This window comes from Spea bombifrons, chromosome 5 (assembly GCF_027358695.1).
Source record: "Spea bombifrons isolate aSpeBom1 chromosome 5, aSpeBom1.2.pri, whole genome shotgun sequence".
Taxonomy (NCBI): Eukaryota; Metazoa; Chordata; class Amphibia; order Anura; family Pelobatidae; genus Spea; species Spea bombifrons.
In genome coordinates, this window is record NC_071091.1 from 47,383,025 (window position 1) to 47,407,892 (window position 24,868).

General features: G+C 40.6%; 1 protein-coding gene and 1 long non-coding RNA gene across 2 annotated transcripts; one reads left to right on the top strand and one right to left on the bottom strand.

The window, feature by feature from the left end:
• Positions 1-2,283: 2,283 nt before the first annotated feature.
• On the bottom strand, positions 2,284-23,196 carry ERP44 (endoplasmic reticulum protein 44). The gene is made up of 12 exons (XM_053466101.1): positions 23,050-23,196; positions 17,541-17,613; positions 15,589-15,628; positions 15,124-15,239; positions 9,755-9,939; positions 9,036-9,151; positions 8,662-8,719; positions 7,967-8,083; positions 7,542-7,653; positions 7,069-7,210; positions 4,622-4,724; positions 2,284-2,677 (listed from the first exon to the last, which is right to left on the bottom strand). The coding sequence occupies exons 1-12, from the start codon at positions 23,104-23,106 to the stop codon at positions 2,573-2,575; spliced, it is 1,224 nt and encodes a 407-aa protein (XP_053322076.1). The 5' UTR covers positions 23,107-23,196; the 3' UTR covers positions 2,284-2,572.
• On the top strand, positions 4,853-5,474 carry LOC128496471 (uncharacterized). Its single transcript, XR_008354237.1, has 3 exons — positions 4,853-5,127; positions 5,163-5,354; positions 5,399-5,474. It is a non-coding gene; the product is annotated as an uncharacterized LOC128496471 (long non-coding RNA).
• Positions 23,197-24,868: the final 1,672 nt, after the last annotated feature.

Consider the following 24,868-nt stretch of genomic DNA (forward strand, 5'->3'; position numbering starts at 1 on the left):
TTGTAGTCATTGATTTTGTTATATAAATACCTAAATATACAAAATCTGACTTTACCCAGACGAAATCAAAGTTACTTTGTATCTGTTCCCTTTCTCTACTGTCCAACTTAACTTCTCATATTGAAGTTTTATTTATATTCATCTTATAGTTTGAGACCAAACTATATGTTTCAAATTCCTCCAATAGATAAGTTAAAGAAAGTTGTGGATTAGTAATAGAAATTAATATATCATCGGCATATAGATTTATCTTTAGATCTTGAAATCTTGTAGGAAAACCATATATGTTTTCATTACTTCTAATAGAGATGGCTAAAGGCTCGACTGATATAATATATAGCAGTGGGGATAAGGGGCAGCCCACACACTTTTTAATTACCTGGACAATGTGAACATCATTCTTATTATAATTCATAGCATATAACACATGCATCCCCTGCAGGAGGAGCTGAAAAAAACAAGCTCTTTTAAAACGTGGCGTTTGTATTCATTATTCCCAGTTCCCTCATACCCCACTGCATTATGTTAACGCTATACAGACAGCTAGAATCCGTGCTTAGGCTAGCTGGCTGCATTTGGCTACTATTATATGGTATCCTTAAGATGATGAGAAACAAGAACGTGCTGTGGAGTCAGTGATGAGTCTTCAATTGAAAAGGAAAGTCAACTGGTGAAATGTGAAACAAAATTTTGGGTTCCTCGCTTTGATTGCCTATATTTTTGTAGTGCCAGTACTATGGATGCTTTAACTAATTTCGCTAACATTTGGGTGTGATTCAACTACCTGTCTTAATCTTAATTGGTTAACAGAAGTGATCAATGCACGATTAGTCATCCAATGTTTTTTTTTTTTTTTTGTTTTTTTTTACAACCACTAAAAATGGTACAATTAACCCCTTCAATCCCAGGGGTTTTTGGTACCTCAAAGCCCAGAGCAATTTTGCCATTTTTGGGGTATGTCGGTTTAGCGATGATTCTCTTTTCCTGTGAATAGTGTACCCATGTAAACTATATATTGTTTTTTCAAGGAGAGATAGAGCTTTCGTTTGATACCATAGTTGGATGATTAGCTGAAAATTTAGAATGAGAAATTTAGTAAAAACTAGCGGAGATTAGAAAAATAAACTAATTTTTTTTTACATTTTCCCTCTGAATCCTCACAAAATTAGGTAAAGTGATGGAAAATCCCCTCCAAGTTTATCAATTCAGGTGTCCTGATTTCAGAAATACCTAATTTATATAGATTTTCCAGACTTTCCCAGCACCAGGGAGCGTTCTATTAGGTCTACAATTTTGTATAATTTTTATGCCTATGGCTTAACGGGTTTGGGGGTTGTGAACGGGGGCAGGAGGGTTATACTGGCTAGATGTTATGCTAGGGCAATGGGATGTAAGGTTTTTTTAAGAATTTTTTTATTATCTTTTTTTATATATTTTTTTAAAATATTTTTTTTATTTTATTTTTTTTTACATTTTTTGTATTTTTTATATTTTTTTTTTTACACAGTAGTGGTAGGAGGTCCTCCTAGGGACCTCCTGAACATACCAGTGATGTCACAGTGACATCACAGCTCACATTATAATTTTTTTTTAGTATTATTTATATTATTATTTTAATGATTTATTTAATATTATTTTTTAAATGCCTAACGTTTTTTTTTTTTCAGCTTTTCTCTTACAGGGCGGGAGGGGGAGTGAGAGAGATGGTCTCTCACTCCCCTCCCCGCGATCCCCCTGCACCGATCACACTGTGATCTCTATGCAGGTCCTCACAGACCTGCATTGAGATCGCAGCGTCTCTGTGCCTCATCGGAGGGCAGGATATCCCCGCAGGGGATATCCTGTCCTCCGATGACCTTCCGGGTTACGTCAGCAGTGACGTAACCCGGAAGGGAATGCCCGATCGCGCGTTTGCAACTGCGCGATCGGGCAGTTTACCGGTAACAGCTTACCGGCTTTCATGCCGGAAGCTGTTACGGGCGATCGGACAGCAGAAAGCCGGCAAAGCCGGCTTCTGCTGTCAGTGGGGAGTCCAGGCTGTCAAACGACAGCCTGGTCTCCCGTGCAGCGGCAGGGATGTGTCCCTGACGCTGCACGAAGGGCTGGACGTACCGGGACGTCCATAGGGGTTTCTTTGTGGGCGTTTTTTGGACGTCCCGGTACGTCTATAGGGGATTGAAGGGGTTAAAGGCAATGGACACAGCTGCACTTGAGCAATACATTTTTATCACTGGCACAACCATTTGTTTTAAATGAAATAAAAACATCAGGCAAAACAGAGAATCAAAATAATCCAATTTAATGAGTGCAAGTTAACAACTATGTCACATTTGGATAGTTTTAAAACAGTTGTTTCAGGGATTTGCATTTTCTTACTGTTTAAAAGTCTGTACAGAAAAAAAAACACCAAACACAACATATTTACAAACATGGGTGCAAATAAAAATAAACCATTTATTACTTTGTTTATCCGAAATAAAAAAGGCAATTATGAAAATATAGGTTAACTTTTTAACCATACAGGAACTGATTTCTGTGCTGATGTTTAAGTCTCACACCAGAGTGTAATAGTTTAAAGCTCATCACGATCCCTTTTAAGTATGGTGTACCTATATTCACTTGGAGCTAGTTTCTGGAAGGAACTCTCTGGAGGACTGCTTGCTAAATCTTGTGTTTCCTATTAGGAAAAGAGAAGGATGAGTTATGGCAGAGATATAGTCATCATTAAATCAATACTACCCAACACATTATGCACATATTTTAATTTGATTGCTCATAGTACTTGGCAAGATGTTTTTCTTTTTTTCTCTTATGTAGACTGTTGCACCAAAAGCAAAAAGTGGTCTGTGGTTATCCAGTCTAGCGGAAAAAAACTCAAAACACACCCCACACAGCAACAAAATTACTTTTTTAGCCTTGTAATGTACCGTGTTTCCCTGAAAATAAGACATACCCATAAAAAAAGCTGTAGCAGGATTTCTAAGCATTTGCTCAATATAAGCCATACCCGGAAAATAAGACATAGTGACAGGGGCATAACTAGAAACCTCAGGGCCCCGGTGCGAGAATCTGTTAAGGGCCCCCCCCACCCCCAACCCATCTTTCCCTTTCTCACGATCTACCCTCTCCCTCCCTACCCCCCCTTCTCACGATCTACCCACTCCCTCCCTACCCCCCCTTCTCACGATCTACCCACTCTCTCCCTACCCCCCCTTCTCACGATCTACCCTCTCCCTCCCTACCCCCCTTCTCACGATCTACCCACTCCCTCCCTACCCCCCCTTCTCACAATCTAACGACTCCCTCCCTACCCCCCCTTCTCACGATCTACCCACTCCCTCCCTACCCCCCCTTTGTAGGTCACTTACCGTCGCCACTGCCGCTACCGCCGCAGCCAACTGCCTCAGCGCTGCCCAGAGTGCTGTGTTGGGAGCATGAGGCGTTTGTCTCGGCGCCGGCACCCGAGACAAACACCTCACGCTCCCAACACTGCACTCTGGGCAGCGCTGAGGCAGGCGGCGGCGAGGAGCGGAGGCATCCTGGATTTCTGTCAGTCAGGGGGCTCAAGTGTTGCCGAGCGGTCGTTTTCAGCAACCGCTCGGCACCCCTTGGGCCCCCCTGACTGGCAGAACTCCAGGGCCCGGTCGCAGTCGCAACCCCTGCGACCCCGGTAGTTCCGCCACTGCATAGTGATAGGCGTTACTATGCAGTGAGGCATAGAGGGAGGAGACACAGAAAGCGAAAGTAAAAGTCTCCTCAGTGAAGTGAGGAGCAGGGGGAAGAAGTAAAGCTGTGGCTGCCGTCTCTCCCCCAGCACCAACCAGCAACAGTCTGTGGGTCTCTCTCACCCCCCCCAAACACCAGTAAAGCTGCTGCTCCCCAGCACTGACCAGCAACAGTCTGTGGGTCTCTCTCACCACCCACAAACACCAGGGGATAGGGGAAAAGCTTCAGCAAGCAGTCTGCTACTGAGCCCAGAGAAATCATCCCAGCTCCACTGTGCATATTGGACCCAGTTCTCACTGGATCCCTGATAAATAAGCCAGCCCTCACACATCAGCTTTGCTGGCCTATCTCTGCTTTTCCTGAGTATCTGTACCCTCAGACAAGAAGAGTATATTTGAATAAATGTAGATTGTTGTACCATACTTAATAAAAATAAGACATCCCCTGAAAATAACCCAAAAAGGAGGCGGAGAAAGGATCTACTGACTGAAGGAGAGGCCAGACACCTTTTTCTTGCCCCCCACCCAGTGGTGAGTATCCCTTACCTGAATTTTCGTTCGAATCATTTTGGATCAGGGATTTTAAGATAGGATATTCAACCTGTACGACATTTTTTTTTTTTTTTTTTTTTTTTTTTTTTTTTTTAAGAGTCTTATGGGTTTGCATTGAAGGAGAAACGTATTTATTTTAATATGGATCCCACATAATTCCACAAGTTTAAATAAATTACATATTATTGTAGTTTGAACATTGCTGAAGCTACTTCTAATGGGTATGGAACTGAAATAATTGTCTGTTTTGAGTTTATTTCCCTAATGTTCATACACAAAACAAAAATACCCCCCCACACACTAAAATTAAGAAAACATCAAAAAAAAATTATATTTAAACATACCTGACCAGGAGCTACATCAGTTGGGTCAGGACCATGGTGAAATTCTCTATGCAATTTTCCAGAATGTAGATCTGACACAAATTGTTTCAGTTTACCAGGAATCCTAACATACAGAAAAGAATAAAAGTATCCATTATAATAGATTTACTTGTCCATTAATACAGAGGTATTTAATTACATTCAAATATAAATTATGTAAAACTATACCTAATTCAAGGAAGGCGCATATTTACTTGTTACAGTATAAAGCTAGCAAAAAGGTTGGATAACTAAGGCATACAATTTAACACGTGACATGTTGACGTGGCTAGATGTTGTGAAGGTTTTTCTTCAGCAGAGAGATAATTTTGTGATCATCCACTAGCTGTCTTCAGTGGTCATCCATGTCTTTTGGTGTGGATAAGTTCACATTCTTTTCAGAATGTACCAGATTGTTGCTTTAGCGACTTCTGATGTTTATGGTATCTCTGATAACTATTTTCCAGCCTTATGATGGCCTGCATTACGTCAGTTGCCAGATCTTTGGACCTCATATTCAGAGATCACACCAACACCTTCCAATGCAAGTTACATGTTTGGAATAAACTCCAGATCTTTGAAAAGCTGAATTGTTAATTCAACAATGAGGGAACAGCCCACACCCGGCCAGGAAACAGCTGGACTGTATGTGTCTGTACGTGAGTGTGTAAATATGTTAGTGTGTTAGAAAGAAAATTGTTTATGTGATGGTTAGGTTTTGTTTTCCTGTCTGGAAAAAAAAATAAAAAAAATCACAAGAAAAACATTCCCTCAGATTTAGGACAGTCAAAGAGGTGCAGCAGCTGCAATGGGCCTGGGCAGGCAGGCACATGCAGCAGGACTGAATTTCCCCCAGTATTATATATTAAATATATTATATTGTCACCAATATTTATCAATGAAGAATAATAGATAGGTAATACAATTTGACTTGTCCACAAATTACAAGCTTGGCTAGCAGCATAAATGGACAACATTCCTCAACTAAACTCTACTCTGGAACAGGGAAAATGTCTGCTGCAGCCACTGTAATGCACTACAGTAGTCACTACAGCTTCTCCAATCCTCCACACAACAGTACATTTTCAATAAAATATACTAGTAATGAACTTGCAGTATTTTATATGAGCAATGAGCATTAATCTCAGCCTCTGTGTCAGGATCCACCCTGCCTGCCAGGACTATGCACTAATTATTCACTCATATTTTCCAACAACCACTAGTGACCGCTCTTCTTTCTCTGGAGCACCCAGACCTCGTTATTGCAAGCAGTCGGGTCTTGTTATCTGGATTACCCTGCCCTTCAGTCAGGGCCTTTGCATTGAAGTTATAGGACCGTTTTGCTCTGGCCTTGTATCTAATCCTGACTTGTATCTAATCCTGATTTGTACCTGATCCTGAATTGTTCCTAGCTTCCAGCCGAGTGCCCTGCCAGTGGGCTCCCCAGCCACAGAGACTTATTACCTGTATTTACTTGTCTTGGCAGTTCACTCAATATAGCCTATATCATAGTATCCTGCCTGAGGTATCTTTCTTTGCCCCTGTCTGTATCTTCCCTCAGCTATGAGGCATCGTGGGGTACAGACGGAACTCCACTGGGCTCCTACCCGTCCTGCTTACCCGGTCTCTGCTAAGTTGTCAAACACTCAGTCTCCTTGGTCTGTAACTGCTGCTACTAATAAGCATTTGATGTGTGCTGACACAATTTTAACGGATTGCTATCCCCTTGTAAATGCCAATTGACCAGTGTGAAAAAAGGAGAAACTCACAGGTTGCTGGACCATCAGTCACATCCATAACACTATGAGACCACCCTCCCACTTTACCTCAAGGAGCGCCAAAACGGCTAGTAACACCAAAATGTCTTGTAATGGCGGTTACATTCAGCAAAAAGTTAACGAAACCAAACAAATTTTCAGCAATTTGTTTTCGTTAGTTTCGTCCGAGATTGGGTGTAGTTGATTCATAAGCATGAAGCATGCAATTTTCGTTACAAATAAAGTTTGTACGAAAACGAATGCACAAGTCTAATAGACAGTCACTTACACAGCCATTTCCTGTCCTTCAGGCTTTGTTACCTCTCCCATATGCTGGCTTCTGTTTTCGCAGTAGGGAGAGCGAGTAATGTTCCAAAGCTGCCCTGAATACTCCCTGTCAGCAGAGGTTGCTCCTATTTTATCCTGACACACAAAGTGCAGAGTTGGCACAGAACTCAGTCTGAAGAATTAACCTCCAGGTAGCAAAGAAAGTTCTGTACAGTCCATGTGCTATGTGTCTGTCATGCTGACAAGACTGACCTCTGACAGACAGGATTGCTTTTATACTTAAAGATAGAAGGTAGCCAATACAAATCACTTATCTGAAACTGTAATGTTAAAACAAACAAACAAAAAAAAACAGAAGAAAGAAAGAAGAAATAAAATACTTACGACAAATCGTTAAAATCTGAAAAGACATACATATGCCTAAAGCTATCAATAGCTATTACAGGACAGTCTGCAGGGGTCTTCTGTATGTGCAAAAGTGGATGTCTAAATTTATCACAGTCTGCATGTAGAAAATTTATCGTCCCTGTAATGAATAAAATAATAAAAAAAATTTAGATGGTGTATAAGAAAATCCCAGGACTCAACAATGCTACTTAATACAGATATTGTATAAAATTACTGTGTAGGATCACAAATAGAGATCAAACTGTTTGTAGTTCTAACTACATATAAACTAAATATACCCAGCAGCTTATTGATGTCATGGCACTCATCACTACACAGCACAGTATTTAATGCTCAAAGAAATTAATGTATTCTGCCATGGGACTTCCCCATTTTGTTTTTCATTGTGGCTATATTCAAATTCTTCATGTATTCGCCATTTCAATTATATTTTAAAATGCTTCACGTACCTTTTTCACTAATTAACTGTCGAGCCACCTCTTGTTGGAATTTCTCTAAGCTCTCTGTATCATCTTTCATATGGAAAAGTATAAGGAATGGGAGTCCTTCTTCTGTCAATTCCTGCACAAAAAGTAAGTAATTAAAGCATCTTGCCCCTCATAGTTAGAATATATAAGCCGGGGGGGGGGGGAGATGAGAAGCTACATCCTTCAAATCATTAAATTATAAAGTGCATATTTCTTTGGCCTTTAAAATGACCCAGCATTAGTATACACAGGAAATTTTAGACAAGTTTGGACAAAAACAAGGATGTGCTGAAAAAAAAAAAAATAGTTTAAATGCAAGGAGGAAAAGTCCAAACTCGGCTGGAGCAGCGCACCCTATTGAGCAGTGGGGATATGGTCCAGTGAGTAAAGCTTAATGAGATGCATACCTCTCCATTTTCAAATGTTATTTCTCGAACAAGAGGGACACATTTATCTTGTGTCCATGCATAGGACAAATCAAAATTGGTTAAGGATCCCAAATACACCATATCTGGAGCACTTTCCTACAAGCAAAAATAAGTTAGATTAGCCATTATTGTCATCTACTAAAAGGAGTCCAAATTATATCAACCTATTTTTTTCTTCAGAGCAGATGCACATTAACTGTATGGTATATAAATGACTAGTGTGTCATAATGACGACACATTCTTTTATCTTCTCTTTACTCTCCCTCTTTCTGTGTCCCCTTTTCCTGCTCTCTCTTAGCCCTTTTACTTTCATCTTTTTCTTCTCCCCTCCTCCCTACATCATTCTTTCATCCCCTTTTTTCCATACCTTGTCTAACTTTCCTCTTAACTCATTACCCTCTCCATCTCCCCTCCTTTCCCTCTTTCAATTTCTCCATTTCTTTATTCTGTTGCTCCATCTCCCTTTTTTCCCAGGGATCATGAAACTCAAATCAATTTGACAGCAAACTAATTCCAGTAATTACATTTTTGATGTCTGTTTAGGTATAGCAGATACATTGCTAATAACCAATTAGGATGATGGATGCCCAACAAATTGGGTTAGACATAATTCATTCTTATAATAAACACAAACAAGATGGGTTTAAATTCAAATAAATATTGTTTCACATACCCCAGGGGGTCGGTAGATTACATTATCGCCACTAAATCTTTCTGGTTTTGAAACATCACTAAAGAGAACAAAGGCAGAAAAGAAAACAGACTTATGTTTGTGAAAACATTGTAATTATGCATTTTGTACATTTCAGGAATCAAAAACACAACATAAATAAGAATATTACATTCTAAAAAAAAAAAAACAGTACCAATCTCATAAAACATTTCAGATTATAAATACAACAAATGTACACAAGACCATCATTCACTACAAAAAAAAAAGTCTTTGGCACTTTAGTAATGCTAAAACGTTATTTTATGTTTATATCTGTGAGAAAAAAAATTCGAAAAAAAAAACACACTGGCATGTTGTGACATAAATTTACTTACCCAATGGCAGCAAGAAAAACACAATCATCATGCAAAATATTTGCCACTTTTCCAAATGTCCTGTAGTTGTCCGAATCCTTGCTTTCAAAAAACCCAATAATGTTTCTTTTACTGCGCTGTGATCAGTGACAGAAAAGGAAAAGAACAATGTAAACATGTTCTTAATAACATTGTAAAATAAAAATAAAACTATTCTAGTTAAACTATCCCTAACTTCTAATACAAAGGACATATAAAATTAGAAAACAATGTAGTCTGGCGACCTAAAAAAAATTGCCGATTTGAATGGATTGAAATTACTAGCTGAGGGTTATACCAATAATTACTCCAGCCACCATAAGCACTTTAATGGTTGCTGTGTTGTCCCTTTACATGGTGGTCCTCTCTTACAAATGTAAGGAAAGCCATTTTCTCAACTAGGGGCAAGGTTTTTTGAGATCCACTTCCAAAAGAGTACTACAAAAAAGTCAGAAATTCAGTTGAATCTGAAATAAAATGCACAGACAATGTGCTCAACATCAGGTGCACAGTTCCTTCTAATGCAGTCTATGGGGGCTGTACTGAGTCAGCCTAGGCCACTATACATCACTGGTGTTAAAACGTGATTTAGCATTCAAAACTGGCCAAAAGTGATTTTTGAATTTCATGTACAGTGGTTTATAGCATATCCTTTATCATACAGTTTCCCCAGTGTCAAGGTATATGTAAAAAATACTTACATCAACAGTTTTTAATTCTTCTAGGTTTTGAATTTCCCGAATGGGATCACTTTTTTGTTGTCTCATGTAATCCACTATTGCTGTAACCGAACGCTGCCCTCTATATTCTCTTTTCATCATCATTCCATTCCTGAACAGTTTTAAAGTAGGATACTTGCTTATCCTGTATCTTTGAGCTATGTCCGCTAATGAAAGAAATATTTTTGAAAGTTATATTTCGTAATTATGCGAAACAATTTTACTGTAAAAAAAAAAAAAAAAAAGCTTGTATCGTCTATTTTTTTTTCTATAGCAGCCCATTTAATAGTGGTGTTGTCAAAATGCTCTGCCCTGGAGCCCAGTGTTGTCTCCAGCTTTCATATTTAGGGGGGCACAGACTAAAGTAAAGGGGGCAATTATAAAATGCTATGTATATCTACAATATCATATATATATATATATATATATATATATATATATATATATATATTTTTTTTTTTTTTACACACACACACACACGTTAGACATGCATTTTTAAACTACATAATATCTCTTTGGAGTAAAGACTGATTGAAATATGATAGATAGATATTAGCCCCTGCAGCGGATTATATATGTTTAGACTAATGTTTTTTTTAAAAATGACGACAGGCACTGTGAATTTTAGCTTCACTAATTTCAGAATTTAAATAAAGCACCTAATGGACAAGGTAAAGTACTGTTTTTGCTTTAAGAAAACAAAGCAAATGCTTGTCTTATATTTGAGGTCATCTTATAATCAGACCCAATGGAGACTCCTCCATAGGAGCACATGCGCATGTGAACCCCCAAGCGTAAAAAGGAAAAAAATTTTGCAAAATACATCAAAAATCCATTTTAATCTAAATTAGATTAACCCCCTGGCTGCTAAGACATTTCCCACCCTGGTGCTAAGATGTTTTTTGGCATTTTGGTGCATCTCACGTTTAAATGCGTTTAGAAGTAAATTTCTTGGGAATAAACTATACAAACCATATATGTTTTTTTTCAGCACACCCAGCAGATTCCAAATATACCATTTTTATATGTGTATGTCTTATTAGGTTTGCAAAACAAAGCCAAAAATGGGAAAAAAAAGTGTAATTTTTCACTTCCGACTCAATAAAAACTAGTTCGTAATGTTATTTTTCTAAACTCTAATATCAAAAGCTGTGTTGCTAAATATTTGTAGTAGGTAACCGGTCTAAAATAAACAGAAATTGAGAACAGTAGACTGTGTTTTTCTAATATTTTATAGCTAAAAGTAAAATTTATTAGACTATCACAAAAGACATTTATTGCATGGCTGCCATCAATTAAACAGCTCTAGCTGCCCGGGATGTTAAAATATGCCAACAAAACTATATATTTTTAGAAACTACACCCCCAGCTGCAGCAAACGAGGTCTTAGTTGTATTTGTATCACAAATCTGACGTGCACAACAAATAAGTGAATATCACACTTCTAAAAATAAAAAAAAAATTAAATTAAAAGCGACAAGTTCATTTATGTCTTGTGCTACGAATACATGCAGCCCCTCATTTGATGCGCCAAAGGGTGTCGTTTCTGAAAATATATACTTTATGTACCATTATTTAACTTTCAAGCTGTCTAGAGCTGTCTAAATGCAGGCATCACCCCTAAATGTTTAAACATTTTTTAACAAGATTCTCCAATCTGCCATATCTGCAGCTAAAGTGGTCTAGACATCTGGGAAAAGTTAAATTAGGGTACATAAAGTACATTTTTCAAGAAACTACACCCCTTGGAGCTTCAAATGAGGGGTTACATGTATTTCTAGGACAAAAGTTGAGCGCACAAATAATGATGGAATATGTCGCTTTGGCTAGAAAATAGGTGTAGTTTTGCAAATATGTACTTTTTGTGCCATAATTTAACTTCTTACGTGAGCAGTAATGTCACGTCAAGGCTTCAACCCTAATTACTGACCATTCACACGCCTTTCATATCTCCATTCACTCGCAGAAGCACACACCATACTTTCCATACATTCACTCACAGAAGCACACACCATTCTTTCCCCTTACAATCCCAAAGAAATGATGGTAAAGGGAGAAAAAAAAAATCAGTTTTGCAGTAAAAATGCAAGGCGCTCCAGGGATGAGATGGTTACTCACGTACCGCACAGGCTAAATGGCTGATTTTAATAATGTTTGCAGTTCATCAGGATTTCAAAAATTGCCTTCCTCTACCATTGACTAAATTTAACCCCATGATCAAAGGGATCATGGGGTTAAAATTTAGTATCGGCCATTTTTAAAAAGGGAATGTGACTTTTTCATAGCTATATGACCACTGTGGTAACATTGGCTACCACAGTGATCATTTAGCTAGAATACTTCAACTTATTTTTTTTTTTTTTTTTTTTTTAAAGTTAAACTAGTTTATGTTTAGATAATTTGGGGGTCTCTAGGCAATTTTGATCTTTATTTTTTTAACTTCATATTTTTTATTCTTTTATCACAAGCATTATACCGTTGGAAAGGTGAGGCGATTACCTTTCCAACGGTATATGTTGGGGGTCTGTAGCTACTTAGATGCCTGAGATACAGGCATCCAAGCAGCATGCCCCCATACCTCTTTAACTGACAATTGTCAGTTTTCAATAAAGTTGCACGGTGACGTCATCGCGTCATTACGCGTGCCGTCACCGGCCGGATCGGGTGGTCCCAGTGATGCCCTTCAATATGAGGGGTCGCCGGGGTAGGTAGTGATGGGGGTCCACAGACCTCCATCAAGGTAGGGTAGTGCTAGCGACGGCATGGTGCCGTCGTTAGCACCTGACTAGGACTGCTAGCGACGGCACCATGCCGTCATTAGCAGTCAAGGGGTTAAAATGGATTTTTTAAGAATTTTGCAATTTCTTTGTTCCTTTTGCGCTTTGGGGTTCACGTGCCATGAAGCCTCCAGTCCCCTGATGTAGTCTGCCAATGTCTATGCCTATCGCACGTGCGATGGGAAGTGACCCTATTTGGCTCAATTGCTGCCGCGCTTGCGAAAGCGCTGGCTGAGCCGCCCATTTGAACCCTGTTTTTAATATACGATCGGGGGAGGAGCTCCCAGCCATCAGCAAACTCACCGCCCAGCCTAGAGTCTCCCCACCCTCCTCAGTGACTGACTGCAATCCTGCAGTCACACTGACGATTGGCCCCGCCCCTTCGCTTATAGCATCCTCACCGCTCAGTAACTCACCTAACTGCGAGTATAAAATTTATATTTGGGATGCTGAAAGTTAGGGGAGGTGGGGGTTAATTTTGGAGCAATTATGGTTAATGGGGTGTTTAGGGTTAATTAGGGGCAGTTATGGTTGATGGAGTCTTTAGGGAAATGTATTTTAACCTGACATTAAGTCGTAAACGTCCCGTATTTGCTCGATTATAAGACAAGGTTTTTTTCAGAGCAAATGCTCTGAAAAATACCCCTCATCTTATAAATCCTCATCTTATAAATCAGACCTCAAATAGAGGTCCGACCTCAAATAGAGGTCCGACCTCAAATAGAGGTCCGACCTCAAATAGAGGTCCGACCTCAAATAGAGGTCCGACCTCAAATAGAGGTCCGACCTCAAATAGAGGTCCGACCTCAAATAGAGGTCCGACCTCAAATAGAGGTCCGACCTCAAATAGAGGTCCGACCTCAAATAGAGGCCCGATCCAGATCCCCCACAGCGCTGCTGGGGACCTGGATCTTCCTGTCTGGTAACCCCCCCACCCCAAACTTACCGGTGCTTCTGATTCCCCAGTGTGTTGTCCGGGCAACGAGTAGACGTCTACGCGATTCGCTTGGCAACTTCTGATGCAGCTGGAACGAGGTGCGGTTAGCAGCGGGGGTTGTCTGCGTCCATCGCGCAGACCTTCCCTGTCAGAGAGGAGAGTTCTCTCTGACACTCGGAGGGTTTATGCACGATGGATGCAGACAACCCCCCGTTGCTTACCGCACCTCGTTCCGGCTGCAGCGGAAGTTGCCAAGCGAATTGCGTAGACTTCTACCCGTTGCCCGAGTACGTTAACAATCTTCCTTGCCGGCACCGGAAGTTGTATACACGTACATCGTAGATGTCCCCTGCCGGCCCCGCAAGACCCTGGGGAGTCTGCACTGGTAAGTCTAGGGAGTGGGGGCACATCTTGGAGGCAGAGTGGCAGCATTTCTCAGGGGGTGGGCAGAGTGGCAGCATATCTATTCCATTGTGTTTTGTTTTTTTTACTAAGAATTTTTTTTCTTAAAAAAAGCACCTAACTTTTAGGGTGCGGCCTATATTCGAGTGTGGCCTATAAATCGAGCCAATACGGTATACATCATGGGTAGCCTAAACACAGAACTCCAATTACAACTCCTATTACCCTGATTAAGCTACCTGGCTTTCATAGCCTGTTGTAGATCTGCCTTTTGGTTTACATCTTCTTTATAGTATAAAAAAAAAAAAAAAATCATGTCTTAAAATAAAATTATATAAGACAGAAAGAATCATTTACTAAATCATGAAGGGTTTGCAGGACACCACATTATCAGGAATGACTAAAGGACTAATGAACAGGCTATGAAAGACAGGAAGCTATATATATATTAGGCAGAGCTTATTAGAGGAGCAGGGAGAGGGTGTCCCCAGAGGCTCCACCATTTTGCCAATTAACCTTACACAGAATTTATGCAAAAATGGCAGACGCAATTCCACATTCCTCCAATCGGGGCAGAGGGTGTGTGCCCGGAAGCACTGCCATTTTGTGGAAGTACACCAGAGGTCATGCCCCGTTGTCCATAGAGAAGCGGACAAAAAACGAAGACTTTTTGGGACAGCAAAGAAAGAAGACTCAAGATAAAGAGGAGCTGCGTGGCACGGAGACATGGACACGTAAGTGGTCGGCAGAGGAGGTAGGGAACACATTCAGAGAGAGCGTGAGAGATGGCGAGTGACAAAAAAAAAAATGTATTTCGGAAAGTGAAAAGCTCTCCAATTTTCACCTGAACTTAACTGAATTTGTTTCATAGGGGCTTCATAATACCTAGCGAAACCTGTGAGTTGGGACCTTAAACGCCAAATTAAATTTTAAGTCAGTAATTCTGCTTAAGCTTCTCACTTTTATGTTGCCTCGAACTGTAAACTGTGCAGCAATAGGCAAATTTCACACAATGCTTGTGAGATCTACAATAACCATGTAAGCAAACAAGCAGAACTTGATGAGGAGGATTAGGAATACAATTTCAAAGATCTAATCTATTCTGCTACAATTTTACCAAACTAGATTGATAAGGAATACTTTAGAAAAATCTACATATTTACTAGTCACCGAAGGTGGTAGCTAACTGTTCCAAGCATTGGCAGTTTCAGAAGATTAAAGTAATATATACTTACAATATTGATCACAGTCAACTCTGGCAAAAACCACTTTATCTTTATCTGGATACTCTTCTTTAATTATATTAGAAGCTTCCGTAAATATAGGGTGCAACATTTGGCTAAATCTACACCTACAAAAGAAAACAAAAGTGAATTAAGAGTTCTAAACATCAAACATGTGGATTTTTATTTCTCATTTCTCTACCTATATTAAACGGATCTTTCATATCTATTTTGTTATGTTTGTTTGTTTTAAGGAGAAACTCAAAATATCCAATAGTATGACCAGATCAGTACATAAGCACTGTTGAAATTGTGACCACCCTCATATAACCCTGCAGCTTATGAAGAACTTGGTTTACTTGGGAGTGGGAGGGTGGAAACAAGAACCCAGTATCACACTAGGCATGGGGTATTGTAATGTAAAATGTCACCTTAATCTATCATGTGACTAAATGATTATGAATAAAGGTAACATACCAGTCGGCATAAAAATTCACTAAAGCAACATCTGCATTACCTGGAAAAGAAAACAGTGAATTTTATTTTCACATGAGAAAATGCTACAGCATTATATTTGTAAATATTGAGATGCTCCCAAGTGGGGACCAACTGTAGGGCAGTCGATGAAACGGCTGTACGTTCTTGGTTGAGCATCTCATATTTGTTTTTTTTTTTGCATTATTGTTTTGCTATATTTAATATACATGAGAGTTTACCTATCTGTGACTCTTACTTGTGAAGCAAGAACAGAGCACTACACTGGTTGCATCATACACTAAGTGTGTGATGCAATCTGGTGAATAATATATTTTGTTGTGTTTTTGAATGTATGTGGCAACAACTAATCTATAATGAAAATTGTTGCCAACAATTTTCATTATCGATTAGTTGAATTGATTTTGTTGAACATAAGATGAGGGTTTTTTCAGCAAATGCTCGGAAAATACCCTTCGTTTTATAATCCGACCTCAAATAGAGGTTGGATAATAACGCTAAGATTCCGATCCCCCGCAGCGCTGCAGGCAACCTAGATCCTCCAACTCTGGCAGCTGGCGGGCGTCTGTGCGATGCGCGCAGACATCCTACGCTACTGTCGTCCACTTCCGCCCGGACTTCTATGATGGAGCACCAGTGTGACATGACCTTCCAGTGCTCTACCATAGAAGCCCCGGCGGAAGTACCAGCCAGCAGCGGCGGACATTGCGCAACGTTCGCTGGCTCCCAGAAAGGAGGAACCCCCGCAGTGCTGCCGGGAGCCTGGATCTCTCTCTCTGGCAGGAGGTGGGTGCCACTGACAACCTCCGCTACAGACTCCTTCGTGTCTAGTACAGACAAACCTCTGCTGCTGACCAGCACTTTCGGGGCAAGTATGAGGGCAAGTATGGGGGGGGTATCAGGGGGTATGAGGCATATGAGGGGCACAGTGGCATATAGGGGGTATGAGGCATATCCGTGGTATAAGGCATATCAGAGGGCATTAAGGCATATCAGAGAGCATTAAGGCATATTAGGGGGGTATCTGGGATGTAGTGTGGGAAGCCTGTGCTCAAAATGTTTTTATTCAGCTTGTTCATTCAGTTATTTTAAATAAACGAAAAAATGTAAAAAAAAAAAAAAAAAATGTAATCGAAAAAAAATAAGCAGCCAACAATTCTATTATGAAAATAATCGTTAGTTGCAGCCTTAGTATGGAGTATCTGATGTCTGGACATGGCTGCTGGCCTATGTAGTCAGATTTACTGGAATTATGAGTGAAGTATACTGAACAATGGATTTACTACAGGCTATTTACATAAGGGAAAAAAACAGAATCAAGGACAACCGTGCATACCTTTATGCAAGTTTTTAGGGATGTACCGATATATATGGGTGGCCGAAATATATCGTCCGCAGGGACTGGGCTGCTTACCTGTGCGTTGGTCGCACACTGTGCTAGCAGCATCTCTTGTACCAGTCAGGAAAAGCAGGAACCCAGCAGAGTCATGTGAATGCACATCATGTGACTCTGCTCCGGTCCATCTCTTCTCCTGGGGGCAGGGCCAGAGAAGTTGCTGGAGAGGAAGCAGCAGGATCTCTGCAGTTGTCTGCGAGTGAGAGATCTGCAGTTCAGGTAAGGGGGTGGGGGAGGGTGTATGAGCAAGTATGTGTGATTAAGGGAATTAATGAGTATCTGTAAATGAATGAGAGTGTGTGTGTGTGTGTGTGGGGGTGATTGGCATGGCATAGGGAGCCTGTAATCACACTCCTATCATGCCCAGGTTCTAGCATGTACTGGTTGCCTGGGCATAATAGCGTGATTGCAAACTAAACTGCAATCAATTTCAATTGGAGCTCGGCTCTAGCTGAGTGCTGTTGCGCAAGGGCAGGAAGCTTACTTATAAAAAAAAATCAATGCCAATAATGTTGAAAGAAACACATTTAATACTTACTTAAAATGTCATCTATATTCCCACTCTCCAGATTTATTATTTCACTTCTTGAAGGAGTGCAAGCCCACGTTGCCTGAAACATGACAAATATATTTCAGGATTTATTTTCATATTTTTAGATAGTGTAAGTATTGCAATGATAAATATGACATTTTTCAAATGTGAGTTATAAAATGCATTATATAATACACTGTATTTTCTTACTTATTAGCAATGTGTTATGTTAACTATGCTTTTTTATCTGCCTTGGAAACTAAAGGGTGACTGTGGAATAGGAGGAAAGGAAATTATTAGTGTAACGCCAGCCTTTACTTTAAGAGCATACTCTGCAGAAGTTCTTCTCCCTGAATCACCTAGTAAGGGGTTAAGCAGACAGGATGAGCCCACCATAGCGGAGGATCCATTATAGCCAGGTATACGAGTATCTGTCAGAGTGCAGAGTGTAGGTAGCATAGCCAGACACCTGTGTAGGCAAACTGCAGGTAGAATTCCTAGGTAGGTAAACACAGGGTGCCAGGGGTTAATTCAGGACAGGTGGTTAGATATAGCCAGGGTGGGATCACAAAATGCAAACGCTCTGAAAAATACCCCTCATTATATAATAGTTTAGTCTGACTCACAGCAGCAGCTCCTACTTACAGTTCCTCCCTGTAATCACTGTGACAACTGGCCCCGCCCCCTTCCTTCTCCAGGCCAGAACCACATGGCTGTGATACTCATCTAACTGTAAGTATAAAATTAATATTTGGGCTACTGAAAGATAGGGGAGGTGGGGGTTAATTTAGGGGCTGTTATTGTTAATGGGGTGTTTAGGGCTAATTTAGGGGCAGTTAAGGTTAATGGGGTGTTTAGGGGCAGCTATGGTTAATGGGGTGTTTAGGGTTAATTTAGGGACAGTTATGGTTAATAGGGTGTTTAGGGTTAATTTAGGGGCAGCTATGGTAAATGATGTGTTTAGGGTTAATTTAGGAGCAGCTGTGGTTAATGGGGTGTTTCGGGTTAATTTGAGACAGTTTTGGTTAATGGGGTGTTAATTTCAGGCAGTTTTGGTTAATGATATGTTTAGGGTTAATTTAGGGGCTGTTGTGGTTGATGGTGTCTTTAGGGTTAATTTAGGGGATGCTGTGGTTGATGGGGTGTTTAGATTTAATTTAGGGGCAGTTATGGTTAATGGGGTGTTTAGGGTTAATTTAATGATGAGGACTGAGGGTTAATTTAATTAATTTATTAAAGTTAACTTAAGGTGCAGTTAGAGATAAAGGGGGCAAACTAAGGGGAATCTAAATCCTGGGGTAGTGAAGATTAACCCAGTACTTATTTATAAAAGTATGGTGTCAGTGTGATGCGAACGGGTCTGTGACTCTATGAGGGGACTATGAGATATCTGGGGGGTATAAGGCATATCTGGGGAGGACGAAGTGACAAATCTGGGGGTATAAGGCATATACAGTATATAAGGCATATGTGGGGAGGGCAGCGTGGCATGTCTGGGGAGGACAGAGTGGTGTATCAGGGTGTATAAGGCAGATCTGGGGCCACAGTGGCAGATCTGGGGGTAGAGTGGAGTGGCATATGTGGGGAGGGCAGCGTGGCATGTCTGGGAGGCAGTGTGGCATGTCTGGGGAGGATGGAGTGGTGTATCAGGGGGTATAAGGTGTATCAGGCACAGTGGCATATCTGGGGGTAGAGTGGAGTGGCATATGTGGGGAGGGCAGCGTGGCATGTCTGGGAGGCAGTGTGGCATGTCTGGGGAGGATGGAGTGGTGTATCAGGGGGTATAAGGTGTATCAGGCACAGTGGCATATGTGGGGGTAGAGTGGAGTGACATGTGGGAAGCAGAGTGGAGTGGCATATGTGGGAGGCAGCGTGGAGTGGCATATGTGGGAGGCAGCGTGGAGTGGCATATGTGGGAGGCAGCGTGGAGTGGCATATGTGGGAGGCAGCGTGGAGTGGCATATGTGGGAGGCAGCGTGGAGTGGCATATGTGGGAGGCAGCGTGGAGTGGCGTGGCATATGTGGGAGGCAGCGTGGAGTGGCATATGTGGGAGGCAGCGTGGAGTGGTATATGTGGGAGGCAGCGTGGCAAGCCTGGGCTCAAACGTGCATAAATTGGGGGTGCTGGTTGGGAAATAAAGACAAAAAATGCATTTTATCAAAGTTTTTTTTTTATTCTGCTGTTTGTATTCAACATCATTTGTTTATTAAATTATTTAAATAAATGAAAAATGTACATTCATTTTTTTTTTATCCGATTAATCGAAAAAATAATCGGCCAACTAATCGATTATGAAAATAATCGTTAGTTGCAACCCTACATACGAGTGCTCCCAGCATTGCTGCAGAGGTTGAAGGGTCAGCCTGTCAGTGCTCAGACCATACGCCGCACACTGCATTAAATTGGTCTCCATGGCCGCCGTCCCAGAAGGAAGCCTCTTCTAAAGATGGTGCACAAGAAAGCCTGCAAACAGTTTGCTGAAGACAAGCAGACTAAGGACATGAATTACTGGAACCATGTCCTGTGGTCCCATGAGACCAAGATGAACTTATTTGGTTCAGTTGGTGTCAAACGTGTGTGGCGGGAACCAGGTGAGGAGTACAAAGACAAGTGTGTCTTGCCTACAGTCAGGCATGGTGGTGGGAGTGTCATGGTTTGGGCCTGCATGGGGAGCTACAGCTCATTGAGGGAACCATGAATGCCAACATGTACTGTGACAAAATGATGCAGAGCATTATCCTCCTCCTTTCAGAGACTGGGCTGCAGGGCAGTATCCCAACATGGTAACGGCCCAAAACACACCACCAAGATCACCACTGCCTTGCTAAAGAAGCTGAGGGTAAAGGTGATGGACTGGCCAAGCATGTCTCCAAACCTAAACCCTATTGAGCATCCTCAAATGGAAGGTGAGGGAGCGCAAGGTCTCTAACATCCACCATCTTTGTGATGTTGTCATGGAGGAGTGGAAGAGGACTGCAGTGGCAACCTGTGAAGCTCTGGTGAACTCCACACAAAATATTGACACTTTGGGCCCAATTTGGACACTTCCACTTAGGGGTGTACAAACTTTTGTTGCCAAGGTTTAGACATTGTGTGTTGCGTTATTTTGAGGGGACCGCAAATTTACACTATTATACAGGCTGTACACCACTACTCACAAAATTGTAGCGTTGTCACATGAAAAGATATAATAAAATATTTACATAAATGGGAGGGGTGTACACAACTTGTGGGATACTGATTATGTGTGTGTGTGTAATGTACCTATATATATACACACACAGTGAGTGTGTGGTGTGTGTCACTGTATGCATTAGTGCATGTTTATTACCATGCATGTGTTACTGCATTGAGAGTGTGGAAGTGTGTTGGTGTAGGGTGCTCGCATGAGTGTGTGGGTGGGTGTCAGATTATGGCGTTAGGAGTGTCAGGGCTGTGCCTAGCGTTAGTGGGGCCTGGCAGATGCAAAGGGTTAGCTGGAAACTTGACAGATGCATGTTATACAGGCTCAAACAGCATCATGTAAGATGTGCAACCCCAAGGATACAGCCCAGAATATAAGTGACAAGCACAATGATGTCAAATTCAGGTACATTAAGGGTGCTTCTTTTATGTTAAATAATATGCTAATGCATCCTGTCCTGAAAAGACACAATGCATGCTTCTTAGAAATCAGAATTAAGCAGGTAAATGATGCGATCCAAAAAGCCACAAAAGATGATCGAACTGGGTAATTACTACATATTTGTAATACCAATATAACTGTCAATCATTATACAAGTGCTGTAAATTCACTCCACCCTCCCAAAATGGGGTATGTAACTCTCTATATAATAAGATTACTCACTTCTACAAAAAAAATGAATCAGTTTTACAAGTTCAAAATATCACCACATAAATGTATATGAATTATTATACTCGCCCATAATAGTATATTCGCCAAGGACTATAGACCAGATGTCTACCAAGACTACTGGGCTCGGTGAGAACTTTGTTAATAAAAATTTTAAAAAAAAATAATCAGAGACTGTGTGCCATATTGCGGACGTTCACCAGAGATTATGTCCCATGGTCCACAAAGAAGCGGACAAAGAATAAAGACTTAAGATTCCCTTTTCGTTTTCAGAGATTTGCACGAATTGACAAAATCTGCAAATTTTGTTAAAGTGGCAATTCGTACAAATCCCAATGCAAAAATCTAGTAACTAACCAGATTTCTGGTAACATGACATACCACTGAATTCAAATTATCAAAACAAATTTATTTAAAGCAAGACCCTTCTTACCCTTTGTTTATGCAAGTCCAAATGAATATGATTTAACATTTGTTATGTCCGGTTTACAAATTCTATTACGTTGCAGTATATAAATCTATAAAAAATAAAGATTGCTCTTACACCGTACATTATCAGTTACCTAAAGCACTTTTTAGATCCTGCCTAGAACTCTGACTGTGCTAATCCATATATCTGCTTTGGTGACATGGTATTATTTAGACACACACAACACAACAATCACAGCTTTACAGATGGGGTAGAGAAAGAGGCAAAGGCACTGAAGGGTGAGGGTTCAAATAAATCCTTCCATGAGTTCGCAATGTGGGACCAAACGAAAATGTAAGGGTGAGACTTAGCAATGACATGCATGAATGTGCATTCGATGACTAGGCTATAGAGAATATAGCCAGCATACTACCAATGAGGGTACATAAACGGTAGACTTTACAGTCACAGGGCCTTCCCACTTTCATTGGTAAAGTTTATCTCTCTATAATTCCGAGTTCACAACCGGCTTGTCTTTTGGTATTTCCGCGTTATCAGCCAATCACATCGAGACACAACACAGGACTCGACTGAGCCCGTCTATGATTGGTTGAAGGGCGAAATGATTGTTACAAGGATCAGGTAGAGCAGGGGGCGAGGCGACACATTTTACACACATAGCGTATAAATTCACGTAACCCCAGAAATGACGGTGAATGTACCATACCGGGCACGTGTACACATGAGCCATTAGCTAAGCAAAGTGTAATAGTTTCTAACTCCGACGTTACACTAACGCTTTTCAAACAGGAGACGTTAATTCGTGAGGCCATACAATGGTTAATCTCCGCTTCTGCTCGTATTTATAAAGCAGACCTTCTAAAAATCTAAACTCCCCGAGCTCCCAAAATGCCCCATATATCTTTGTAAACGTGTTTCCTGCTGCTCCTTATCTGTTAAAAGTGAAAGAACTCACACTTTCAATGCATAAAAGAAACAGTAACATTAAATCAGATGAATCACAAATGATCCAACAGACTTGGCTACCTCTGTACGTTCGTACATAAGACCTCTAGAATCAAAACACTTGCGATCTATGACATCGCCTTCGATCTGTTCGATAACTTAACGTGCCTCGTACACAAGTGATCTGATACAGGCAGCACAAATCATAGAGGAATTAAAATATAGGTCAATGGAGGAGGTTAACAAGTAAATGAAGAACGTCATCTAAAAACGTGATCGCACTTACTATCAGCATAAGGATGCAGGCAGGGTCTGATAAGGGCAGAAAGATCGCGTTTTTCATGGTCGGTAAAGGGCAACCCGGTGAAACTTCCTAGCTCCAAAGGCGCAGCTCAACAGCCGGACGCGCTGGGGGAAGATTTAGACCCGACTCGGTTACGGAACACTTCACTTCCGGTAGGCTGCAAGGAGATATGGGATATGTAGTTCATTATTTACCCAGCTCTGTAAAGGTAGGGCTGTGCATTTGGTTCCAGGTCCATGAGGTGTCCCGAAATTATAGCGGCAAAAATAAATAAATCAGTCGTAACCATTATACATTACATATTACTGTTGAGGTGCTTTCCTTGCTATGGAATGTACATGTATTTAGAGCTCTGTAGAAACTTTGCTCTTTAAAGCTTTGTATGCCATTCTCTTTCTGCATGGTTCACCACAGGGGAGCACAGCACTTAGCATTAGCCTTAGCCCCAGACTTCTATTTTAACACCTTCGTGACAATGTTAACATTTCTGCGGTGCCCATGTTTAGCTGTAATTTTCCCATTTAGTGAAACCACTCACGTTATGTATTGTTTTTTTTTTTCAGGACAAGAAGGGCTTTCTTTAGATACCATTATTTTAATTGTATCATCTAATTTACTATAAAAAAAATATGGTGGAAAAAATGTAAAAAGGCACTTTTTCTTTTATATGGAAAATCTTTTATTCATCTACAAAGGCTATTTGTCCTGAGTTTAGAAATACCCAATGTTTTTGTGTTATTTTGGTTGCAAATTATAAGGCAATAAGTACAAACAGCATATTACTATTTCAAAACCATTTTTTTTTCCAAAACTGGTCATTCTGCCCCATGTGCTTTTTGGGACATCTATGAAGCCCGTGACTTTAATTTATCCCCATCAAACCATATATTTTTGATAGCTAGACACTCCAGGGTATTTCAAATGCTAGTATTTTATCTATTTCCATGCACACATTTTACCACCAGCCTTTGTCAAAGTTTGCAGTAGTATTTTTGTGTATGTGTTTTTTCCACACACATTGAACTTTAGGTATGAATTTACAGCTCCTGAAATAAGTTACTGTCAAACAATATCCATTATGTGTTCAGCAACATTTCCTGAGTAGGGTGATACCATCCATGCGTAGTGATGTCCAGATCATGAACGAATCGTTCATTTGATTTTTAGTGATCCGGATGAATCGGTTCAGTAGACTGAACGATTCATTTGTAGCAGTTCAGTCTGTGAATCATGCAGTTTTAACATGATCCTAGAGTGAGTCATCTGCAGAGCACTCAGACACAGACTCTGAGATCAGGTTACAGCTCATTAATTCACAGAGGAACGATGACTCATACAGTCAGAGAGTCGTTCAAAGATTCGAATGATTCAATGATTCAAATGATTTGAATCTTACAGGGATTCGAATCTTACAGAGATTCGAATCATTCAGAGAATAGCACTGATACCATACTTTTATAAATCAAAACATTAACCCCTTAAGGACAATGGGCGGTCCCTAAACCCATTGAAAACAATGCATTTTGAGCCCGTACATGTACGGGCTTTGTCCTTAAGGGGTTAACAATCTTCACTGCCCCCAGGATTTAGATTCCCCTTAGTTTGCCCCCCTTTACCTGTAACTGCACCTTCAGTTAACTTTATTAAATTAATTAAATTAATCCTCAGTCATCAGAATTAAATTAACCCTTAACACCCCATCAACATTAACACCCCATCAACATTAACCACAACTGCCCCTAAATTAACCCTAAACATCCATCAACCATAACTGCTCCTAAATTAACCCTAAACATCCCAT

Bases quoted from the DNA above. Each gene is read 5' to 3' on its own strand.
- ERP44 (XM_053466101.1), bottom strand. From the start codon at position 23,106: ATGAAAAACGCGATCTTTCTGCCCTTATCAGACCCTGCCTGCATCCTT. The intron at 15,240-15,588 runs GTATGTTACCTT...TTTCTTTTGTAG, and splicing joins GTGAATTTTTATGCCGACTG to GTGTAGATTTAGCCAAATGT. The intron at 4,725-7,068 runs GTAAGTATTTTA...TCTGTATGTTAG, and splicing joins TCAGATTTTAACGATTTGTC to GATTCCTGGTAAACTGAAAC.